At 41.9% G+C, this 19,689-nt stretch overlaps 1 protein-coding gene, 1 long non-coding RNA gene and 1 other non-coding gene across 8 annotated transcripts in view; 1 reads left to right on the top strand and 2 right to left on the bottom strand.

The window, feature by feature from the left end:
* On the bottom strand, positions 1-1,900 carry LOC142104545 (uncharacterized). 3 transcript variants are annotated; one of them, XR_012679590.1, is made up of 2 exons: positions 1,820-1,900; positions 1-626 (listed from the first exon to the last, which is right to left on the bottom strand). It is a non-coding gene; the product is annotated as an uncharacterized LOC142104545 (long non-coding RNA). The 3 variants fall into 3 exon arrangements; XR_012679591.1 differs by lacking the exon at positions 1,820-1,900 and adding an exon at positions 1,513-1,554; XR_012679593.1 differs by lacking the exon at positions 1,820-1,900 and adding an exon at positions 1,533-1,554.
* LOC142137240 (small nucleolar RNA SNORA26) lies at positions 1,248-1,378 on the bottom strand. Its single transcript, XR_012687883.1, has one exon. It is a non-coding gene; the product is annotated as a small nucleolar RNA SNORA26 (small nucleolar RNA).
* A 10,462-nt stretch (positions 1,901-12,362) lies between the features above and the next one.
* Positions 12,363-19,689, top strand: part of LOC142138708 (uncharacterized) — a 67,118-nt gene continuing 59,791 nt past the window's right edge. For all 4 annotated transcript variants that reach the window (XM_075195563.1, XM_075195579.1, XM_075195572.1 and 1 more), the window contains exon 1: positions 12,363-12,450. In XM_075195563.1, coding sequence (XP_075051664.1) covers positions 12,406-12,450 — 45 coding nt within the window. In that variant the 5' untranslated portion in view covers positions 12,363-12,405. The remainder of the gene's footprint in view (positions 12,451-19,689) is intronic.

Raw genomic sequence — 19,689 nt, 5'->3', positions numbered from 1 at the left:
CAGTGTTCAAACAAAGTTTATTTCACAATTACACATTTGACAACTCTATAAAACAAGTTTACATTTAAAACACAAATAAAAGATACTGCTCATAAGACTATATACTATATAATAACACTAAAGCAGACTGAAAAGTAACTAGCACCAAGAGATCAAATGTGATGCATCAGACCAGTCCACCTTCAATTGCACTACCTCTGCCACTCATGAGCTTATTGTATGTGCTTTCAAAGTGGGACAAGGGTCAGCATGGGCACTATGACCAGTGTGCAGCTACTCAGCAAGCTGAGCTGCAGTGTGTTCTGATACCTTTCTATCATAGACAGCATCAACTTTTTTTAGCCATTTGTGCTTCAGTAGCTCTTCCGTGGGATTGAGCCAGACTGGCTAGCCTTCGCTCGGCAAGCGTTGGATGCCCCACAACACATGTCTTTGGACCACTTTTGCTAGGTATTAACCACTGCATTACAGGGAACACCACACAAGTCCTGCTGTTTTGGCGATGCTCTAACCTAGTCTAACCTGCCATTACAATCTGGCCCTTGGCCGAGTCACTCAGATTATTACTCTTACCCACTTTTCTTGCTTTCAGCACATCAACTTCAAGAACCGACTTCACTTGTTGCCTAATAAACAAAACGAAAAAAAATCATTAGGTGTTAATTGTGCATATGTTATAGCAGTAACATTTCAAAAGCATAGAAAAGCTACAAAGCACCGGCAGGAAATACTTTTCTCAATATTCATTCATTATCTTTGCTGAACAGTAAAATTAGGAGACCTCAAGTCTACAAACAGATAAGGGTTAGATTCATCTGTAGCAACAAAAGCTTGTCTTAAGACAGCACTATCCAAATATAGAGTAACCTGCAGCATATGCTGTGTGAACTGAGCAAGGAACCTTTAGTCAGTTGAGCACAAGTCTATTACATAGAAGAGATACTTGCGATGATGAACCCCACTTAAGGCATCACATGCATTTTACTAGCAGATTTAACACTAGGCCAACACATGTAAACAGGTCTAAAATAATAATTAAAAACATACCCACTGGAGTTTCTACTAGTATTTGGGTGCATATCTAAACATATTGTTCTCCTTCCCTTAGGCCAAAACATAACGACCCAAATAACAAAGGTAGAAAACACTATTGGGTATGAGGTGTTTAACAGAATGAGATAAACCTAATCAACACTAATAAAACAAATGTATGAGTCTTGTGTACATGACCCGTAGGACCAGCATGGAGATGTGACTCTAGACAGGATACAGGGAGGAGGGGGAAGCTCCACACTGTGTTTTAGAGAGAAATCACTCTGCCCCCCTGTGTTGCACACTACAAAGCATGGGGAGCTTTGCATGTTCATTGAAGGGGCTGCACAGATAACATCCATAAAAACGTGGCGGCGTCACACAACACAAGCTCTCCTTGTAAATCAAACATGGACACCCAGAGGCCGCCATAGCAGGACTCGTGGTCACACAGCAGCAGCTCGGGAACATGCAACTTACGTTATACATTAATGTATTACATTGCTAGGCCGTACCGCACAGCTCAGTATAGACTGCACAGCTCAGTATAGACTGCACAGCTCAGTATAGACTGCACAGCTCAGTATAGACTGCACAGCTCAGTATAGACTGCACAGCTCAGTATAGACTGCACAGCTCAGTATAGACTGCACAGCTCAGTATAGACTGCACAGCTCAGTATAGACTGCACAGCTCAGTATAGACTGCACAGTGGGTGCCGTGCACCGTTATAAGCCGCACATCTCCACCTAGGCCGCACGTCAGCCATCTCCTTACATGCACTCACCTCGGACACTGCGAGAGAAAGAGAACGCGCAGGCACCGCTCACAGTCTGATATAGGATCGCATCATCGCGAGAGTTACTAGAGGTCACGTGATTAGCAGGGTGAGGTAGAGCGGCTGTGTGACTAGACCTGTGAGAAAATGTCACTATCACTATCTTCCCTGTTGTATAAATCCAATAAAATAAAAAATAATATATATATATATATATATATATATATATTTATAATATATCACGTTAATGACTTATAATAATGATCTCATAGTTTGTTTTACAGTCTCATCACACATTTATTATATATTTCTATAGCACCAATCACTTTACGCAGTGCTGTACAGCGAATATGTATTATTCACCAGTTGCTGCACCATTAGAGCTTACAATCTGATTTCCCTACCACACATAAGTTCGTGATTTCTCCAGCTTTAACAATTACAAATAGGAAAAAGGGGTGAAATTGATTTTTACCAGCATTTTTGTTCTTTGCCAGTTGTTAAATAGACCTTTACTATTTTCTCCTTATGTAACCCAAGGGACAAACACAAGTATTGCTGTACAGAATCCACTTTAACCCAAAAGATCATTCATGGTCAGTTGTTGTTGGAAATGATTTGTAAAGAGACCTGGGGGTATATTTACTAAACTGCGGGATTGAAAAAGTGGAGATGTTGCCAATCAGATTCTAGTTATTTATTTAGTACATTATGCAAAATGACAGTTAGAATCTGATTGGTTGCTATAGACGACATCTCCACTTTTTCAAACCCGCAGTTTAGTAAATATACCCCTTAGTACCTTTCATATCAGAAATTCAATTATACCAAAATATATGCAACACTATTCTGTGCTGTCCAGTGTGTATATGTAAAAGTGCAGCTTTAGCTGAAAAGGTGAGGTAATCCACTCTATCAAATATTTGGTTATTTTATTGCCAGAAATTCAATTATGTTTAATATGGTACGCCAAAGAAATATGTACTTGAAATGGATGGTGTGACGAAAGAGGACATACTTATTGTGCATAAAATATAGTACGTACTTAAGGGTCTATTTTACAGTGGATGGCAGTAAGATTCATTTTGTATCAATGCATACCACAGCGAAACAAAATGTCCTGCAGCTTGAATTTATCAAGCCAAGGCTCACTAGCGAGTCCTGGCGAACTCCACCCCATCTAAACTAACTAAAACCTCTCAAAAGGGTATTAGTTTTTTAAGGCTGGTTGTTAAATTGGGTCCCATTGCAGTGACTAGTGTTAACATGTTAAGGCTTTAACCACTTGATACATTAAAACAGTGTTGGCTAACCTGTGACACTCCAGGTGTTGTGAAACTACAAGTCCCAGCATGCTTTGCCAATATATAGCAGTTTATTTCTGGGAGGGTATGCTGGAACTTGTAGTTTCACATCACCTGGAGTGTCACAGGTTAGCCAACACTGCATTAAAAGAACAGCTTAATGGCCATTCTTTAGCTGTTTTTTTATGTTTTTGGATCATCGCAACTTAGTTAATAGACCCCTAAGTATTGTGTGGTAAAAGGGGTGTCATCTACAGTATACACAGATCATCCAACATGACCAGTTACACCCACATAATTTTTGATAAATTATCATCATCTATTTATATAGCGCAACTAAGGTAGGAGACCACGCCCCAGAGCTGTGTGACCACATCCCCTTGTCCTGATTCCTAGGAGGCCAATGTTGGGAGGAATGCATATTTGAGGCCTGTCTTAAGATTGTGTGTTTACCTATAATAGAGCAAGCCAGGTCAGCAGTATTTAGGAGTAGGAAAACACTCGTAATTAATTAAAAACATGCAGATTTTGGTTTGTAAAAGGCTACATGGCACAGTGCTTAGCACGATAATGTAGTATTTTTTTCAATGGCATGGATCTGCTCTCTCCATTGACACTGTGAATGAATCCACATATATACCATACTTGCCAACTACTACCGCATTTCGCAAGAGTCTCACGGACTCCCGGGAGAGTGTGGCAATCTCCAGCATCTGCTCACTTCAGGGCAGAATTAGTTCCAAAACGCTGCGATTCACCGGGAATCGCGGCGTTTGGCCCCGCCCCTGCTATAAAATGATGCGTTTGCATCATTACATCATGTGGGCGGGTCCAAAATGACACAAATTTTGAAGCCCTGCCCCCATCACACCCACCTTTCCTGGCAGGCTCCCGGAAGACAACTTTCTAAAGTTGGTAAGTATGATATATACACAGGGAAGTAGCTAAGGCTGTGCGACAGGGGCGACCGCCCAGGGCGCAACGCTGAAGGGGGGTGCAATTTAGGAATATTTTAGGTTCATTTGGTTAAAAATGAGGGTTTGGGGGACGGCATTTGTCTTTCTCGCCCCGGGCGCTAGTATTCTAAGTTACGGCTCTGTATATACATAGTGCATTTCTGCAAAGCAAGTCTGTCAGCGACTACTAGTTTAGCTAGGGAAGCTCCTTCCTTGTAACAGGGCAACGTGTTGCAAAGGAGTGAAAAGGAAAGAGCATGGTCAGGGGCAGGCGGGCGTTTGCCCCCTGTGCCGGTCCCATTGTGGACTACCCTGGGCTGGGTCACTGAGCCACCTGCATTTTCTTTCCTTTGAAAATGTCCCTAATAGACTGCTGAGTTGAGTCTTGCCCCCGGGCTGAAATTTGCCAGCCCTTCTCCTGTGTATAGTAGACATATTTAGTTACGTCTAAGCACTATGGTTATTTATGTATATTCAACTGAGCAAAACTTGCTTTATATATATATATATATATATATATATATATATATATATATAGTATATATATATATATATATATATATATATATATATACATACACAAAAACAGAGATAGGTCCTCTGCACTCACCATGTACAGACTGGGGTGCAAGAGGGGGTTGCCCACATTGTATAGACAAGAAAACAGGGATACTCTGCACTCTCCAAACACATAATCAATGCTATATCAAGTACTGTTCTATATTAAAAACAGGGAATGTTAGTTCCACATATTGCAATATATGTTTAAGCTGACCAACTGACGCCAAAGTCTTCCCATTCTGGTCAGTATATATATATATATATATATATATATATATATATATACATATATATACACACATATACACATATATACACATATATATTAATGCCAAATATTGACTTTATTTGGTCTTTAAATTGTAGATGTTGAGGGAGTGAAAAGAAAACAAATTGTATGAGGGAAACCATTACTTCTCTTAATGCAGGCGCAATATAAATATTCCCATCAACCTACTGCATTAATATTTTATTCCTTCTGTCTTATTACTGTGGGCGAGAAAATGTCTTGTTCCACTTTAAGGTAATAGTTGTATTATGTTCTGTTTATTTAGGTTGACATTAAAATAGTGTATATAGTGCAATAGCTTTATTAGGACTGATTCATCGCAAATAAATAAAATATTTTTTATTTCTTGTGCCTTCTTTTGCAAATGTATATTCCATATAGACAATACTTGCCAACTCTCCCGGAATGTCCGGGAGACTCCCGCTAGTGAACTGGGCAGAATTAGATCCCAAACGCCACGATTCACCGGGAATCGCAGCGTTTGGGATCTACGTCATTACGTCGCGGGGCCAAAATGACGCGATTTCGGAGCCCCGCCCCCCTGCTACAGAGAGTCTCCCGGACAACAACTTAAAAAAGTTGGTAAGTATGATATAGACAATGGATGTATCCTGCAGTGTCTTGTGTAGTAGAGCAGAGCAGACCTACACCCAAGTTCATCAGCGCACGTATCTTCAGATCCGCTCCTTGGTGAATTCAGGAGTAGGAAGAGCCGATGTACGTGTTTTTAAACAAACGCACGTTGCGCTCAGAATGCGTGCCTTGATGAATCAGACCCTTTATTTGTAAAGGAGACAGATGAAAACATCAACAATAAACTATGGTAAACAATCAAACTGTCTAGTTTGACTTTTGTTTAGTTTTTTTTTTTTCTCAAGAACACTGGGAAGGAATTGGAAAAAGGAGTAGGGGGGGGGGGGATAATTTGAATTGGGATTGACAATAATCTCAGATATACAGGTTAAATTTAAGAGAGGGGAAAGTAGTAAACAAGGCAGGTCTGTTGGCATTGGATACACTCCAAATAGAGGCTAAGAAGTGAACCTCGACATAGTGAATTTCCAAACCCATCCAAGCTATAGTATTGTAAGCTGCGTACATAGCTGTAATTGACTTTGGTGGGATGCCAAGTGATATAATTTAACGTCCGGGAATGCTCTGCGCCTTCTTACTCTAGACTTCTTAAGAATAGCCAGGGAGATCCTGGGGGGCTTATTCTTCCAGATGAATCTCAGGAAAGAAGATCTTTGTAAATCTTTGAAAAACAAGTTTGAAATTTTAACTGAGAGTGTTGAAACAAGCAAAGCAGTTTAGGAATCAGATTCATGGTAATAATGATGATTGTCCCTAGCCAAGAAATAATGTTCTCTCTCCAGGTGATCCCATTTGATTCTGTAGAGAAGCTGGGGATTCTCCCAGTACAGTTGGTCATACAGAGAAGTGGATCTTATAAGAAAGTAAAATAATATAAGGTAAGATATTTTATCTTGTGCTTTTGCCATTTGAGAGTAAAAGTAGACCGAATACGGGCTTTTAATAGTGGAGGAACATGTAACAGCATAGGCTCAGACTTGGAAAAGTTCATTTTATAGCCCGAGAGGATGCCATAATCGTCTATTAGCTGGTAGAGGGGTGGTAAAGAGGACTGGGGCTTGGTGAGGGAAAAAAGAATATCGTCCGCAAATAAGGAGATTTTGAATTCCCCGGGTTCCACTCCATGTATAGAATCAGAATGACTGATCATAGCAACTAGCGGTTCAATTACCAGGGCGAAGAGCAGGGGCGGCAATGCACAGGCTTGTCTGGTCCCATTAAATAACAAAATCAAGTCAGAGAGGGAGCTGTTAATCAGGACTCTAGCAGTGGGAGAGGAATATAAAGCAGCAACGCCCTTAAGGAATTTCGCTGAGATACCATAGGCCTTTAAGACATTAATCATAAAATTCCAAGATATCTGATCGATTGCCATAAAATTATCGCCTGTGATTAATAATTTGTATATGATCAATCGACCTCCTTGTATTGTTGATCACAGTGAATTAAGTCGGTGAGAACTTTGTTCAGACAGTTAGCTAGAATCTTTGCATAAAGCTTGACGTCAGTATTGAGCAGTGATATAGGTCTATAGCTGGCGCACTCACCGGGATCCTTACCTTCTTTATATATCATGAAGCACACCATTGAACAGGGAGTGAAGGTGCGGGACCAGGATATGTGAAAATCTCTTATAATAGGCTGCAGAGAAGTCATCTGGGCCAGGGGCTTTAGAAGAGTTTTGAGCCTCAATCACTTCAGTAATTTATTCTGTAGAAATGTCCTTGTTTAATTGTTGAGCTACTGGGTGTGAAAGTTTAGGGAGCTTAGCACAATTGAGGAAATTGTTAATGGCATCCTCTGATGGGCTAGATCCAAGTTGCAAACTGTCCATATTATATAACTTGGAAAAGAGAGTTACATTCTTTGCTGATAACATTGGGGCTATAGGTGAGGGCACCCAAAGAAGTTTTAAGGGTCAATATTTTATTTTGAGATCTAGTTGCCCTAGAAGCTTTATCTTCCTTTTCATAAAAAGACTGTTTCATCCCCGCTCGCCTCCACACCATGTTTCCTAATACCTCTGACATGTGCTGGTGGAAGTATAGTCAGCGAGGGCATTTCATGCATATATGGTGGTCATGCATGGCACTGTCTTCCTTTTGGGCCGATATTAGCTCCCTTATTGTAGATGTCGCTGGGTTCACCCTCACTTTGACTCCTGACAATCTCCTCTTGTGTGCCCCCATCCCCCATATAGACAAAGCCACTGATAAGCTTATCCTGCACATCTCTTGCGCAGAAAAGTACTAGATAGCTCGCAACTGGAAAAAAAACAACCCCCCCTCATGCCATGTGGTGGTCAACTGTATATGGTTTATGTCTCGAATGGAATATATAACTAGTCTCCAGAACAACAAAGTGGCTTCCTTTCACAAAGTCTGGAAAAATTGGTACTCTCACCACAGAACCCCACTGCCTGGAATGTTGTAAACTCCTTTACACCCACTTTCTGCCCCATCTCCCCCGGCACTTCCCCTAGGGCCACACAGTCTATAGAAAAGATAAAGGAAAAAAAGAACTTTAGTATCAGGAGGTATACAAAGTACCTGAATGGGAGGGAAGGCAGGGAGAGAGTAATGGGGGAAACCAGTAAAGTGGACAAGACCAAGGTACAGGACGGACGGAATCTGGTCTGTAGCGCCGGCCATGGAAAGGGAGGCAGGGGCGCACGGAGGATTGTCGGGGGGGGGGGGGGTGTTTCTCCGCAGCAGCTCCGTTTTGCCAGCGCTGTCCAATACAGCAGCCGCGGCGCTGTCTAAGAAGCGTCCCCGGCGGTGCTGTATTGTATACAGCACCGCCGGGGACGCTTCTTTGACAGCGCCGTGGCTGCTGTATAGGAGAGTGGCCACTTAGTTAGCGCAGGGGGGGTTTCTAGAGCCTCAGAAACCCCCCCTACGTGCGCCACTGGGAGGGGTAGAGCCATCAACAATTAGGGTCCGACAAGAGTACAACACCTAATGAGGGGGGGATGGCAAAACGAAGAGTACTTACAAAAATAAAGTACTTTTTTGGAGAAAAAGTCCTCTCCTACCTTGGACAGGAGTCTAATTATCCAGAGAACATAGAGCAGTAAGGAAAACAGTGGAGGGTGTTGGCTTCCTACTCTATGCAGTAAGTGGTATAAACAAAATATACCTAACATTGTACTAGGCTACAACAAAAGCTGACGAGTAGAGAAGAAACAATAGACAACCGAACAGCATGGGAAGGAGGACATCAACTCTACAAGGAGAGATGATGAAATGACAGTCATCCATGTGGAACAGAAAAGAAAGTGGCTATATGTTGCCCTCAGGAGTCCAACATCATACAGAAGTTCAGGTTGCAGGCTTGGTTTCGGTAGATTTGGTAGTTCTTATCACCTTCATGTATTCTTTCATCGGATGTCGCTGTGGTTTCGGAGAGAGAACTGGAGGGCGATGGTAGGGCCCATAGTTAAAGATCCTGGTGAAGGGGCAGGAGTGGAAAGTCCCATAGTCTCAAGCATTCAATGGGCTTCCTCCAGAGTTTTAGCAGTGTGGAATTTATTTTGATTCCAGAGTAAGATATGAAAGGGGAAGTCCAATCTGTGCCTTTGTTGTCTCTGGCTGGGTGGTAATGGATATAAATTCCCTTTCCTTGAGGAGTGTGACCTGAGCAATGTCTGGTAAATTTGTAACGAAGCTCCTTCAAATGAAATAGTCACATTTGCGAGTTTCGCGTAAGATTGCGTTTTTGGAGATGTAATGATGGCAACTGAAGATAATATCACAAGGTTGAGATGAGTCCTGGGACCTCGGTTTGAGGGCTCTGTATGCCCTATCTAAGAGGAGATGGTCTTCAGTGTTCGCAGGAGATAGGTGGGAAAAATATTGATCTAGTGAAGTAATCTCGACATCCTCCGGGATTCCTCTAATTCTCAAGTTATTACATTGGGCCCATGTTTCCTGGTCTTCCTGTTGGTATTAAAGGTGGAGCTCCTCTTCCACTGATTGTTAGGAAGAGATCACTGCATCCAGTTTGGATTCTAGGAGTCAGCAGAGAATGATCAGAGTCGTCTAAGTCAGAGTGATCTTGCTGATGAGGGGAGGGGTCTCTGGTTGATCTAGTATTAGAATATGCAACTTTCTTTAGTCTTTGGGACAGTCGGTTCCACCTGTTTTTTGGCCACCCTTAGACATTTTCCACAGAAACAATTAGAGTAAGAAATGCCCCCAGGAGTAAGTAGCAAAGCGATGCGGAGTAGGATGACTGTAAAATAGTTCTTAGTGTTGCATCATAAGCTGGGACTTGAGTCCAAGGTCAAGAGGGGAGCAGTGGGCAGTCACATCTTGAGATGGCATAGATTTCAAAGAGGCTGAGAAAAACCAGGAGTGAGGAATGAGGGATTGGAGAGGGCATGTACTGTGATGAGGGAGAGGGGGCATGAACTGTGTTGAGGGAGGGGCCTTTTACCGTGATAAGGGAGAGGGGGCATGTACTGTGATGAGGGAGGGGGCATGTACCGTGATAAAGGTAGAGGGGGCATGTACTGTGATGAGGGAGAGGGGTCATGTACTGTAATGAGGGAGAGGGGAAATGTACGGCGAAGACGGAGGGGGGCACAGGTATGGCGAACACAGAGGGGGCACATGTACGGCGAAGATGGAGGGAGGGGGCGCATGTACAGGCGAAGAGGGAGGGGCGTTTATAGGGAGAGGGGGGTCTGCCAGATTAATTAGTACTGGGCCCTGCTCTGTGTAGTGGAAGAACTGGTGTGGCCACTCCCCCTTCAGCAGCTATAGAAGGGGCCCCAAGAAGTTGCTGTAGCGGGACCTGAAATTCCTATTGATGATCCAATTGGATGCTGTGTGAGGGACTGGACTCATGGAAACACAGCACCTGAAGATAGGGCATCTGCCCTGAACATTGATTGATCGAGTGGAGAAGAGTTAGCAGTCGCTTTCATTAACTCTGGAACATTGAGTTTTTTTGAATATACAGCAAATCATGTGATATGAAAGCTGAGGGTTTTCTGAGTACAGTGATTCACTTAAATTGTGGACCTGCTACATGGGGTCTTAACCCACAGGTTGCACACCACTGCTCAAAGCCATGTAGTAAAGACTAGGAGAATGGGTTGTTGGAGGTAGGGTACTACTTAATGTCTGCAGCACTCCATGGGTACCAGTGATACCCCAACAAATAAGAATGTCCCTGATAACAACAATGGATTATACTGTAATATAATGTACTATATGCTTATGTCTTATCTCTGCACTCAGATGTTACATGGAACAAATGGTGCATTAAAATCTGGCTTTATACAGCACTACAAAATATAATCAGTTTTTTAGATAATAATAAAAAAATAATAACTTTCTTAGCTTGGCCACATTAAGCACTGGAATGGATTCAATACTATTTTCTCTGCATAAAATTAGTTTAGAGAATATTCCCTGTAATAAATTCAGTCTGTGCCCCACAACTGACCTCTTTTTAAGCTATGTAACCTTGGCATCTAATAACGAAGCATAAAGCATATGCATGCATAGTTTACCACGATTATATATTAAAGGCAGATATCATTATCATGGTCTTTTAGCATGCAAAGGAGGGTGTGTTTTATTGTAAGCTATGTTGTATCTAATCAAAATAAACTTTAACAGCCTGTACAACATACGCTTCCATTTAATCTATGCAAGGCAAAATGCATTATCTGTATAATATTATACAAAGGACACAGTGATAAAATAGTCTGCCATTCAAGTAAAAATTGTGGATATAAAACAGATCACCTTGGCACACCAATGTATTTCAACAGAAGAATGTGCCTCCTGTTTCCATTTTGCTAATAATACCTTGAGCATTTTCCTTAGGGATTACGCTATTCTTTTTTTACTCACGGTGCTGTATAATGTATTGTTCAATGGCTGAAGAAACTGGTATTAGCATGAGCTAGCAGGTAAGTGTCACTGCTAAAATTGTCACTTATAATTCAAAAAACGTTTCTTGGAGACCAAGACACAGTGGTTCTACTATAAAACTGCAGGAAACACATTACACAGAAGATATATCATACTTGCCTACTTTCAGAAATGACGATTTACCGCAAATCGTGTTAGTTTGGCCAGGAAATTGCGGGATGACTTGCCTGCTCTCCCGGGAGTCCGGGAGACTGACCCAGATTTTGGGAGAATCCCGGACGTTCCGGGAGAGTTGGCAAGTATGAGATAGATTCATACACCAACTATATACAGCACAAATAAAGATCTGGCATATCCTTCCACTGAATAAATCACACAGAAACAGGAACTACATACACCGCAGTCACTATGTGCTCAGGGGGGTATCGAGGGATACTAAAAATTTGCCCAGATAAAAAGCACTTGTAAGTGATTTTAAAAAGGTGCAATGCTACATGTAATATATTTATATTTGAAAATGCACTTTTTCTTTGCTTTTGTGACTAGTTGCCACTGTTTTGTTTTGTATTAGTTCTCAACATTGCGAGGCCAAAAGTCACAAAATTACATAGGCCTCCAATTCACCCAAGTGACACCCATATCGAAATTACATCTCCAAATTGCAAATACACTTCTTTCTGACTCTGAAATTTGGGACACTCCCATGAAATTGGGACGGTTGGGGGTTATGCAATTGTTTAGAAACTAGTGCAAAATAAGAACACAAATAATACCAAGGTCAAGCATTATATTTCTTTTTCAAAATCATGATCTCCTTAATATGGTGCAAGTGAATGATTTTAATTATGCACCAGGTAGTCTAGTGTTAGTATCACCCAATCCCTGAACAGAGCATGCAATAAGTTATGAAGTCCAACAACAGCTGCAGACTAAGCACAGCATTATTCATGGGAGGCACTGGGACCCAGGGCTTGTCTAATCTTGCACCTGCTTTACTGACTCCATGGCAACCAATCATCATAATGAACGAGAGACTAACGACAGCCAGGTATGGATTCTTACTGCAGTTCTGTTCATATACTTCCTCTTTAAACATTTATGGAGTGGAAAGGAAATATACAACTATAGACAGTGTGTAGCAGCTGAGTTTATGATTAGTGTCTGTTCCTCTTGCTTTGTAACACAGCATAGATCATTCAATATAAAGAACAGAGACTATGGACATGCAGCTCTGTCCTGTCCTGAGGAGCTTTGGAAATATTGTAAATGTATATCTGAATAGTTATGATTTATTTATGTGCTAAAACCATTTCAGGACATCAGGATCCAGAATGAACCAGTGTTTTTTTTTTTTCCTTGAAGTCTATTCCTTTATTTACAGAACACCAAGTAAATTACTGGTAGCTAAGGAACTGAAGGATTAAGGGTTTTAGTACATTTGAAATGTATTGTGCATTAATGCATTGCTGATCCTAAAGGGCATTGCATCGTATCTTGTTGGTTAGACATATTTCAGGAGTGCTGTACAAAATGGACCAGTGAAAAACTTTTTGCCTCTAGTTCTTGAAGCTATGCTAACTGAAATCATTGTGTAAGCCATACTTATAGCTTATATACCTGTCTACGGGGAGATGTGGAGGGCAGGTATGGAAAGAAGAGATTGGCAAAATTTCATCACGCTATTTGCATTATGAAGTGGGAGGAGCAATGTGTATGAAGGCGCTAGTTGTGTCATCACGACCCTGGCTCAGTGTCCACTGAGTGCATGTAGCTTGAAGATGTAATATGTATTAATCACGTCATGACCCTGTCCACCTTACAATCATAGATCAAACACAGCAGGGATTATTTAATAACGTACATGCATGGATTTTACACGTAATGTCAGCAGCTGTGATATGTAATAGGAAACCGTTTGTACCCAAAGTGTGCTGCCTGAAGGGTACAAACGGAAAAAAAGAAAAACAAAAAAACAGAAAAATACACCCAATTGGGAAGGAGTTAAATATCTTATCCCAGAACACAAATATCAAATTTGTTTTCATTTGGGTGCAGACTGATGTGCACATCTGCACCATCATTACCAACTATTGAAATTTGTTTTCCGGGAGCCTGCCTGGGGGGAGGTGGGCGTGATGGGGGGGCGGAGCTCCAAAATTGCATCATTTTAGACCCGCCCCATGATGTAATGACGCAAACACTGCATTTTACAGTGGGGGTGGGGCCAAACGCCGCGATTCCTGGTGAATTTTGGATCTAATTCTGCCCAGAATTCGGGAGATTGCCACACTCTTCCGGGAGTCCGTGAGACTCTCGCAAAATGCGGGAGTCTCCCGGACATTCCGGGAGAGTTGACAAGTATGATCTGCACCCAGTGACAATTACTTCCTCGATCTAACTAGCTCTTACTATCAGAGCAGCGGCACGCCTACTTCATATGCTAAATCCTGCATTTACCTAATAAAATAGCTGCACATTTGTACCATTTACAAAACTACCCTAGTGTCGGTTTTAAATAGAAAATAAAGAAATGAATAAAAAAAACTTTATAAACTTCAAATTTGAATAGTTTATTTCATGGTGATTTTGTTAACTTTAAAGTTTAAAAGTATAAACAAATTCATAAACATAATATATAATAGGCAAGAATCACCTGTGTTCTAGAAGCAGTGTTTTATGTGTCAGTGTCAATGTCACAGATATCTGCTGTCAATTCCTATCAGCAACACTTCTATAATTCCCATAGGATCTGCTTTTTGCTGGCACATTACAGCCGTTGTTTTCAAAGTTTCTAACTTCACGGACACTTAATGCCACGTTTTCACCTAGCAGGTACAAAATCGAGATAAATCCAGGTCCATTAAAATGAATGTAAAACCATACCCGCCAACCTTTGAATAGTGAATTCGGGGAGATCCCGGGCAGGGGGGTGATTGGAAGGCAGGAGGGGGTAGGGTGTGGTGAATCGTGCCATTTTGGCCCCACCCCCGTGACAAACATAATTTTGTCCCCGGGGGGGTGGGACCAAAATGACATGATTCACCGTGAATCGCGTCATTTTGGCGAGTAAATTGCAGTACGCGGGATACTTGCCTGCTCTGCCGGGAGTCTAGGAGACCTACCCGGATTTCGGGAGTCTCCAGGACAAGTATGTGTAAAACTCTGTCACACACAGAATGTAAAAAGCAGCATTTCTCCTAGCAGATAAAAAAAATGCCTTAAATGTTTTCAGAGTGTTTGTAAGCAACAGAAATATGCCCGCCAACATAAACATATCAACATAAGCTATCCTTTATATTTGGACACCTTACATCAATTTTGCTAAATATTTGCACCAGACAGTGGCTCATATTTGTACACATACCATCTGCAGTACTTTGTTGCTGTGGCTACAGACATGGCTTACTTTAGCTAAAGAAGATTTAATAAAAGTAAATATATACACGCACAGAGCAATACAATTTGTTACTAGAGCAATACAATTTGTTAATATCAGCTTGTTCTGTGCACAGTGTTGGTAGTGATCGGATATTTACTTAAATGGTTTCAAAAAGATATATGTATACTGTAGAATGTAGTGAAAGATGTGAATATAAATAAGTTGGGCAGTTAGAGGATATAAAGCAGGGCTATGTGCTGTACGGAGTCCTGACTGCCTCTCTCTGGTTCATATTTCACATAGTACAAACAACTAAACACCCCTGTTCCTGGCATGTCATGACATTGTGTTCTGAAGATAAAGTATATATATATATTGAGGAAGCCAGTGTTACCGGGTGCTTACTATGTACAATTGAAGCTGCTTCTAGGGGCAGAACTGGCTGTGTCAGGATCTGGAGGGGAGAAATACTGTTGCTAAAAAAAAAACCTGGTTTATACAATGCACAGAGCACATTACAAATACTTTCTCACTATGGAGCTCATTTAGCAGTGGACGTATCTGCATTTACAATGTAGGGAAAAGACGCACATAAAAAAAATAAAAAATATTTGCCAACTCTCCCGGAGACTCACAAAATTCGGGTCGGTCTCACGGACTGCCAGGAGAGCAGGCAAGTCTCCCACATCCCGAACCTGCCTATCCTAAATGACGCAATTTGCGGTGAATCGCGTCATTTTGCCCCCGCCCCCTGTGACAAAATGGCATTTTCGTTGCGGGGGCGGGGCCAAGATGATGCGTTTGGCCGCTTTCCACCCTCTAGTCACGCCTCTCTCCCGGAATACACTTGCCGAATATTGGCAAGTATGAAAAAAAAGCACATTTACGTGCATATGATGAGTCGTACCGTTGAGTCGTACCCATCTCAAGCCGTAGCATTTGCGTCAGGTGTTACCAGTGTGTATACTTTCACCCATGATGGCGTAGATGTGGCTTGATGGTATTTGTAGTAAATGCTAACATTGCATTACCCTATTTGCACACAATATAATGCTATTATAGTTTCATATACACAAGAAAGAATATTGTCTTCACAATGTAATTAAATGCAAATAGAAAGTAAATACATATTTATGTTGCATTCCCCTTTAAATTCTAATGGCACCTTCTTTCCTACAGTTGTCCAAATGGAAATGTCAAATAAGTAATGTAGTCCACAACTTCATATAATATAGCCGTGATGCTAATGAATTAAGTACTAAGTAGCTTGCCCTCCCTCCTTGGTGCCGTTGTTGGCTGACCTTCCCCCGCCCCTCTAGCTGTGCCTTGAGCTCACTGAGTTACTGTGATTATTGTTTACTGTTCTGTGCCGTCTCTCCTCGTATTGTTATTTCGTTTGTCCCTGTACGGCGCCGCGGACACCTAGTGGCGCCTTATAAATAAAAATTAATAATAATAATATCAGCTGAAGGGGTCAATATAAAAGTAGTAAATCAGAAGTAGCAAGATGGGTAACCCAACATAATTCAAGGGCCTCATGTGCAGCCCTCCAACCTTTAAAAGGACCTACATAATCAGAATGTAAAGAGAGCAATATGTTAAAAAACAGTGACTTGCGTTTGCACAGACCCAAGCCATTTCCGATGTGAGGAGAGCCTGACAATTTAAAATGACGTCACTTTGAACCGCCACTTGAATATTTAAAACGGCAATGCAACAGACCTGGCGTACGATCATGTAATGTAAGTATGAACTTTACCCGGTACTTACATTACATGATCGTACACCGGGTCCATTGCCACTTTAAATATTCCTGTCGAGCTTCTAAGTGACATCATTTTAAATTGTCAGGCTCTCCTCACATCGGAAATGGCTTGGGTCTCTGCAAACGCACAAATTACCAGGAACTGTCAAAAAAGTCAGAGTCCTAGTCCAAAATTGGGCATGTAGCTGAAAAATCCTTGGCTAAGGGCGGAAAAGGTACAGAAACCGTGCCCAAAGGACGCAGAGACCCCAAAGTCCCCATCTCTACTTATTTTTATCTCTCTTTTTACGGCACTTAGAGAGATGCCGGAAATGGATAGAAGCAAAAGACAAGTTCATGGTTGGGGTAACTGGGGGTAAAGAAGATGGCTTAGGAGAAGTGCTGGAGGTAGGATTGGCAAGTGGTGGAGCAAATTCTTCAACCACAACATTCGTAAAATGTTGTAAACTTGAGAGAATGGGATCTCTGGTTTCAATAAAAGGACTTGCCCATTCCAATGCCCTCCCTTTAAAATTGGATAACAAGAAGAGTTTGTTATGTTGGTTGTCCAAAAGATTTGGTATGGAGGGAAAATAAGATTGGCAGAATTTTAAAAGTGCACTAAATTGTTTTATGTCCCCATCAAAGGTAGTTGGTGAGGATTTAAAAACAAAAAAGGAGTCAGCAGTCTTGGCGACTTCAGATGATGGCGTAGCAGGAATGTTTGGACTGGGACGTCAGGAGAGAAGTCCCTGACTGGGATGGGAATAGGACTCCCTAAATTTTGGCTCGAGCTGAGCACATGTATCTGAGGACTCGGGCAGGTGACGGCTCGGACTTGGCAGGAGATGGCCCGGACTTGGTGGACGGACTTGGCGGACAACAATGCCTGCTCCAGAGGGGACAGGTGGCTGAAACTAGTGGATTAAACCTCATCCCAGGGAGCAGAAGTGTAAAAACGGGAAGCCCTGTATAAACAAATCCGGAATGAGGAGGAGAGCAAACTGGAGACAATTCTGTAGAATGTTGTGGTCTGCGGAGTGGAGAGTCTTGTAAAAGAAATGTACATCACTGGCGCAGTAAAGACATAGTTTATTGGTCCTTCTGCGCCATTGCTCTTCTCCGGACAGGTGGAGACGTGGAGCACCTGAGAACCTGGAGTTTGCTACACCGTGGTTCCGAGTTGATTGCAAACTTGTAGAGACATTATTGAGAGGTGCTGCTTGCACAGATAAATTTGGTTGTTCCCTGGGTGGATCCATTTCTGGGCATAGGTATCTTGATTCCACTTTATTGCTAGGTACAGTCTTTGGAGGATGTACTGCAATGATGACTTTCTCCCAGGAAAAAGAATTTGTTCCTACAGAACTAGTATTAGAGCAAGAAGTACTTGGAATGGTGACTAGAAGTTGTTTAAGTACCTTAATTAGCAAAGAAATTTAAGAGCGGAGTTGGAGAATGTCCACTTGGAGCATCTGGAAAAGGGAAATTTCGGAAGGAATAGTATCCATGGTCTCAGGACGTTGAATACTAGGTTCATAAACCAGTACCCTGGGAATCCTCAAATAAGGGTGGAAAGCATGCAATGGCAGGCTCAATTTTGTGGCCAGATCATACTGTGAGGATTCCCAGTATAAAACCACAGAGAGAGCATAGTGAATGAAGTGGTTTTTATTAAACACCGGATACACAGGTTTCAGGATGCAGTATGGTATGGTATGGCAGAAATAGCAAAAGAACTCAGTAAACAACAGATGCAGAATGCAATGGTTTGCAGGACTTTACCACAAAGTTGTGGAGATGACACACAAGGTGCAACGGTCTGCGGAGCAAGGCACTGAAGGTAATGGACACAGAATGTGAAGGTCTGCAGGACTTTACCACAAGGTAGTGGAGACTGCTAGTAACAATCTGCAACAGGTTAGTCCTCTATTACACTGGAGAACTGAAAGCATGTATTGGTGGTAATACTCTGCAGCAGGATAATGCAGAAACACTGGAGAGCTGAAAGCAGGTACAGTGTCACAGACAAGCCAAGTCAGGGGTCACCTGCAGCAAGAGGTGCAAAAACAGGGTCGAGCAGATGTCAATACCAGGAGATCAGTCAGGATAGGACACAGGAACAGCAACACAGGTAATGACGACAAATGATCTGGAAAATATTACTGGGACAAGCAAGCATTTATAGGCCAGAGGCGGGTGTTAAGCATCCAGGAGTAACGCGGCAGCTCTGGCAGGTAAGAGAGCAGTCTAAGTACCACAGTGGCTCCTTTGGTAGAGGTGGCAGGATACATCTATATACAAATGTCCAGCATAGTTCCTGGCAGACAGAAGCTGCAGGATGCAGATCATGACATCTACATGCAAACATATGCTTAGTTTTGTGCACTTAAGCAGTACGGAAATATATATCTTACACAAAGAAACACATGTACACTCTCCTGAAAATGAGGCCCATATGTCTATCACCATCATCATTTTTGGAATTAAGTTTGCCTGAGCTGCCCATTTAAAAGTGGTGCAGATTTAAAAACATTTTGCAAAATGGCAAGATTTACTGGGGGCAATTAAATTCAGCATAAGTTGCCACGCATGTCATTTATATGCCCCGAATGTGGGGGGCCAGAATAAATACCAGATAAACGGATTTAGGAACTGTGGGGAAGAACTGCGCCCTCCTGAATTCTATTCTATTCTATTGAGTAGACAGAGACTGTGTTTCCCCACCCCCCCAGGAATTTCTACACAAAAGCCTTCATGCTACTGTCTGAAGTCATGATATCTGTTCTAAACTTGTGAAACTTTTTTTAATTATCGATTGTCTTAGTATAGATTTTATACAAATTGGTTGATTTGTTTCTTTAAAGAACGCTATGGCTTATATTTACTAAACTGCGGGTTTGAAACACTGGAGATGTTGCATATAGCAACCAATCAGATTCTAGCTGTCATTTTGTAGAATGCACTAAATAAATGAAAGGCTCAGACTTTACCACCCCACATAGAATGGGACTGCCCAATTTGTCTCTCTGTCACCATACTACCAAAGGTCAGGAAATACCCACTGTCTGAGCCACAGACAAAGGCCATGACCACCTACATACAGGAGAACTTGGAGCAAGGGTTCATCATAACATACCAGCCTGGATCCAACAACGCCAAGT

Source organism: Mixophyes fleayi, chromosome 1 (assembly GCF_038048845.1).
Source record: "Mixophyes fleayi isolate aMixFle1 chromosome 1, aMixFle1.hap1, whole genome shotgun sequence".
NCBI lineage: Eukaryota > Metazoa > Chordata > Amphibia > Anura > Limnodynastidae > Mixophyes > Mixophyes fleayi.
This window is presented reverse-complemented; position numbering and strand designations above follow the sequence as displayed.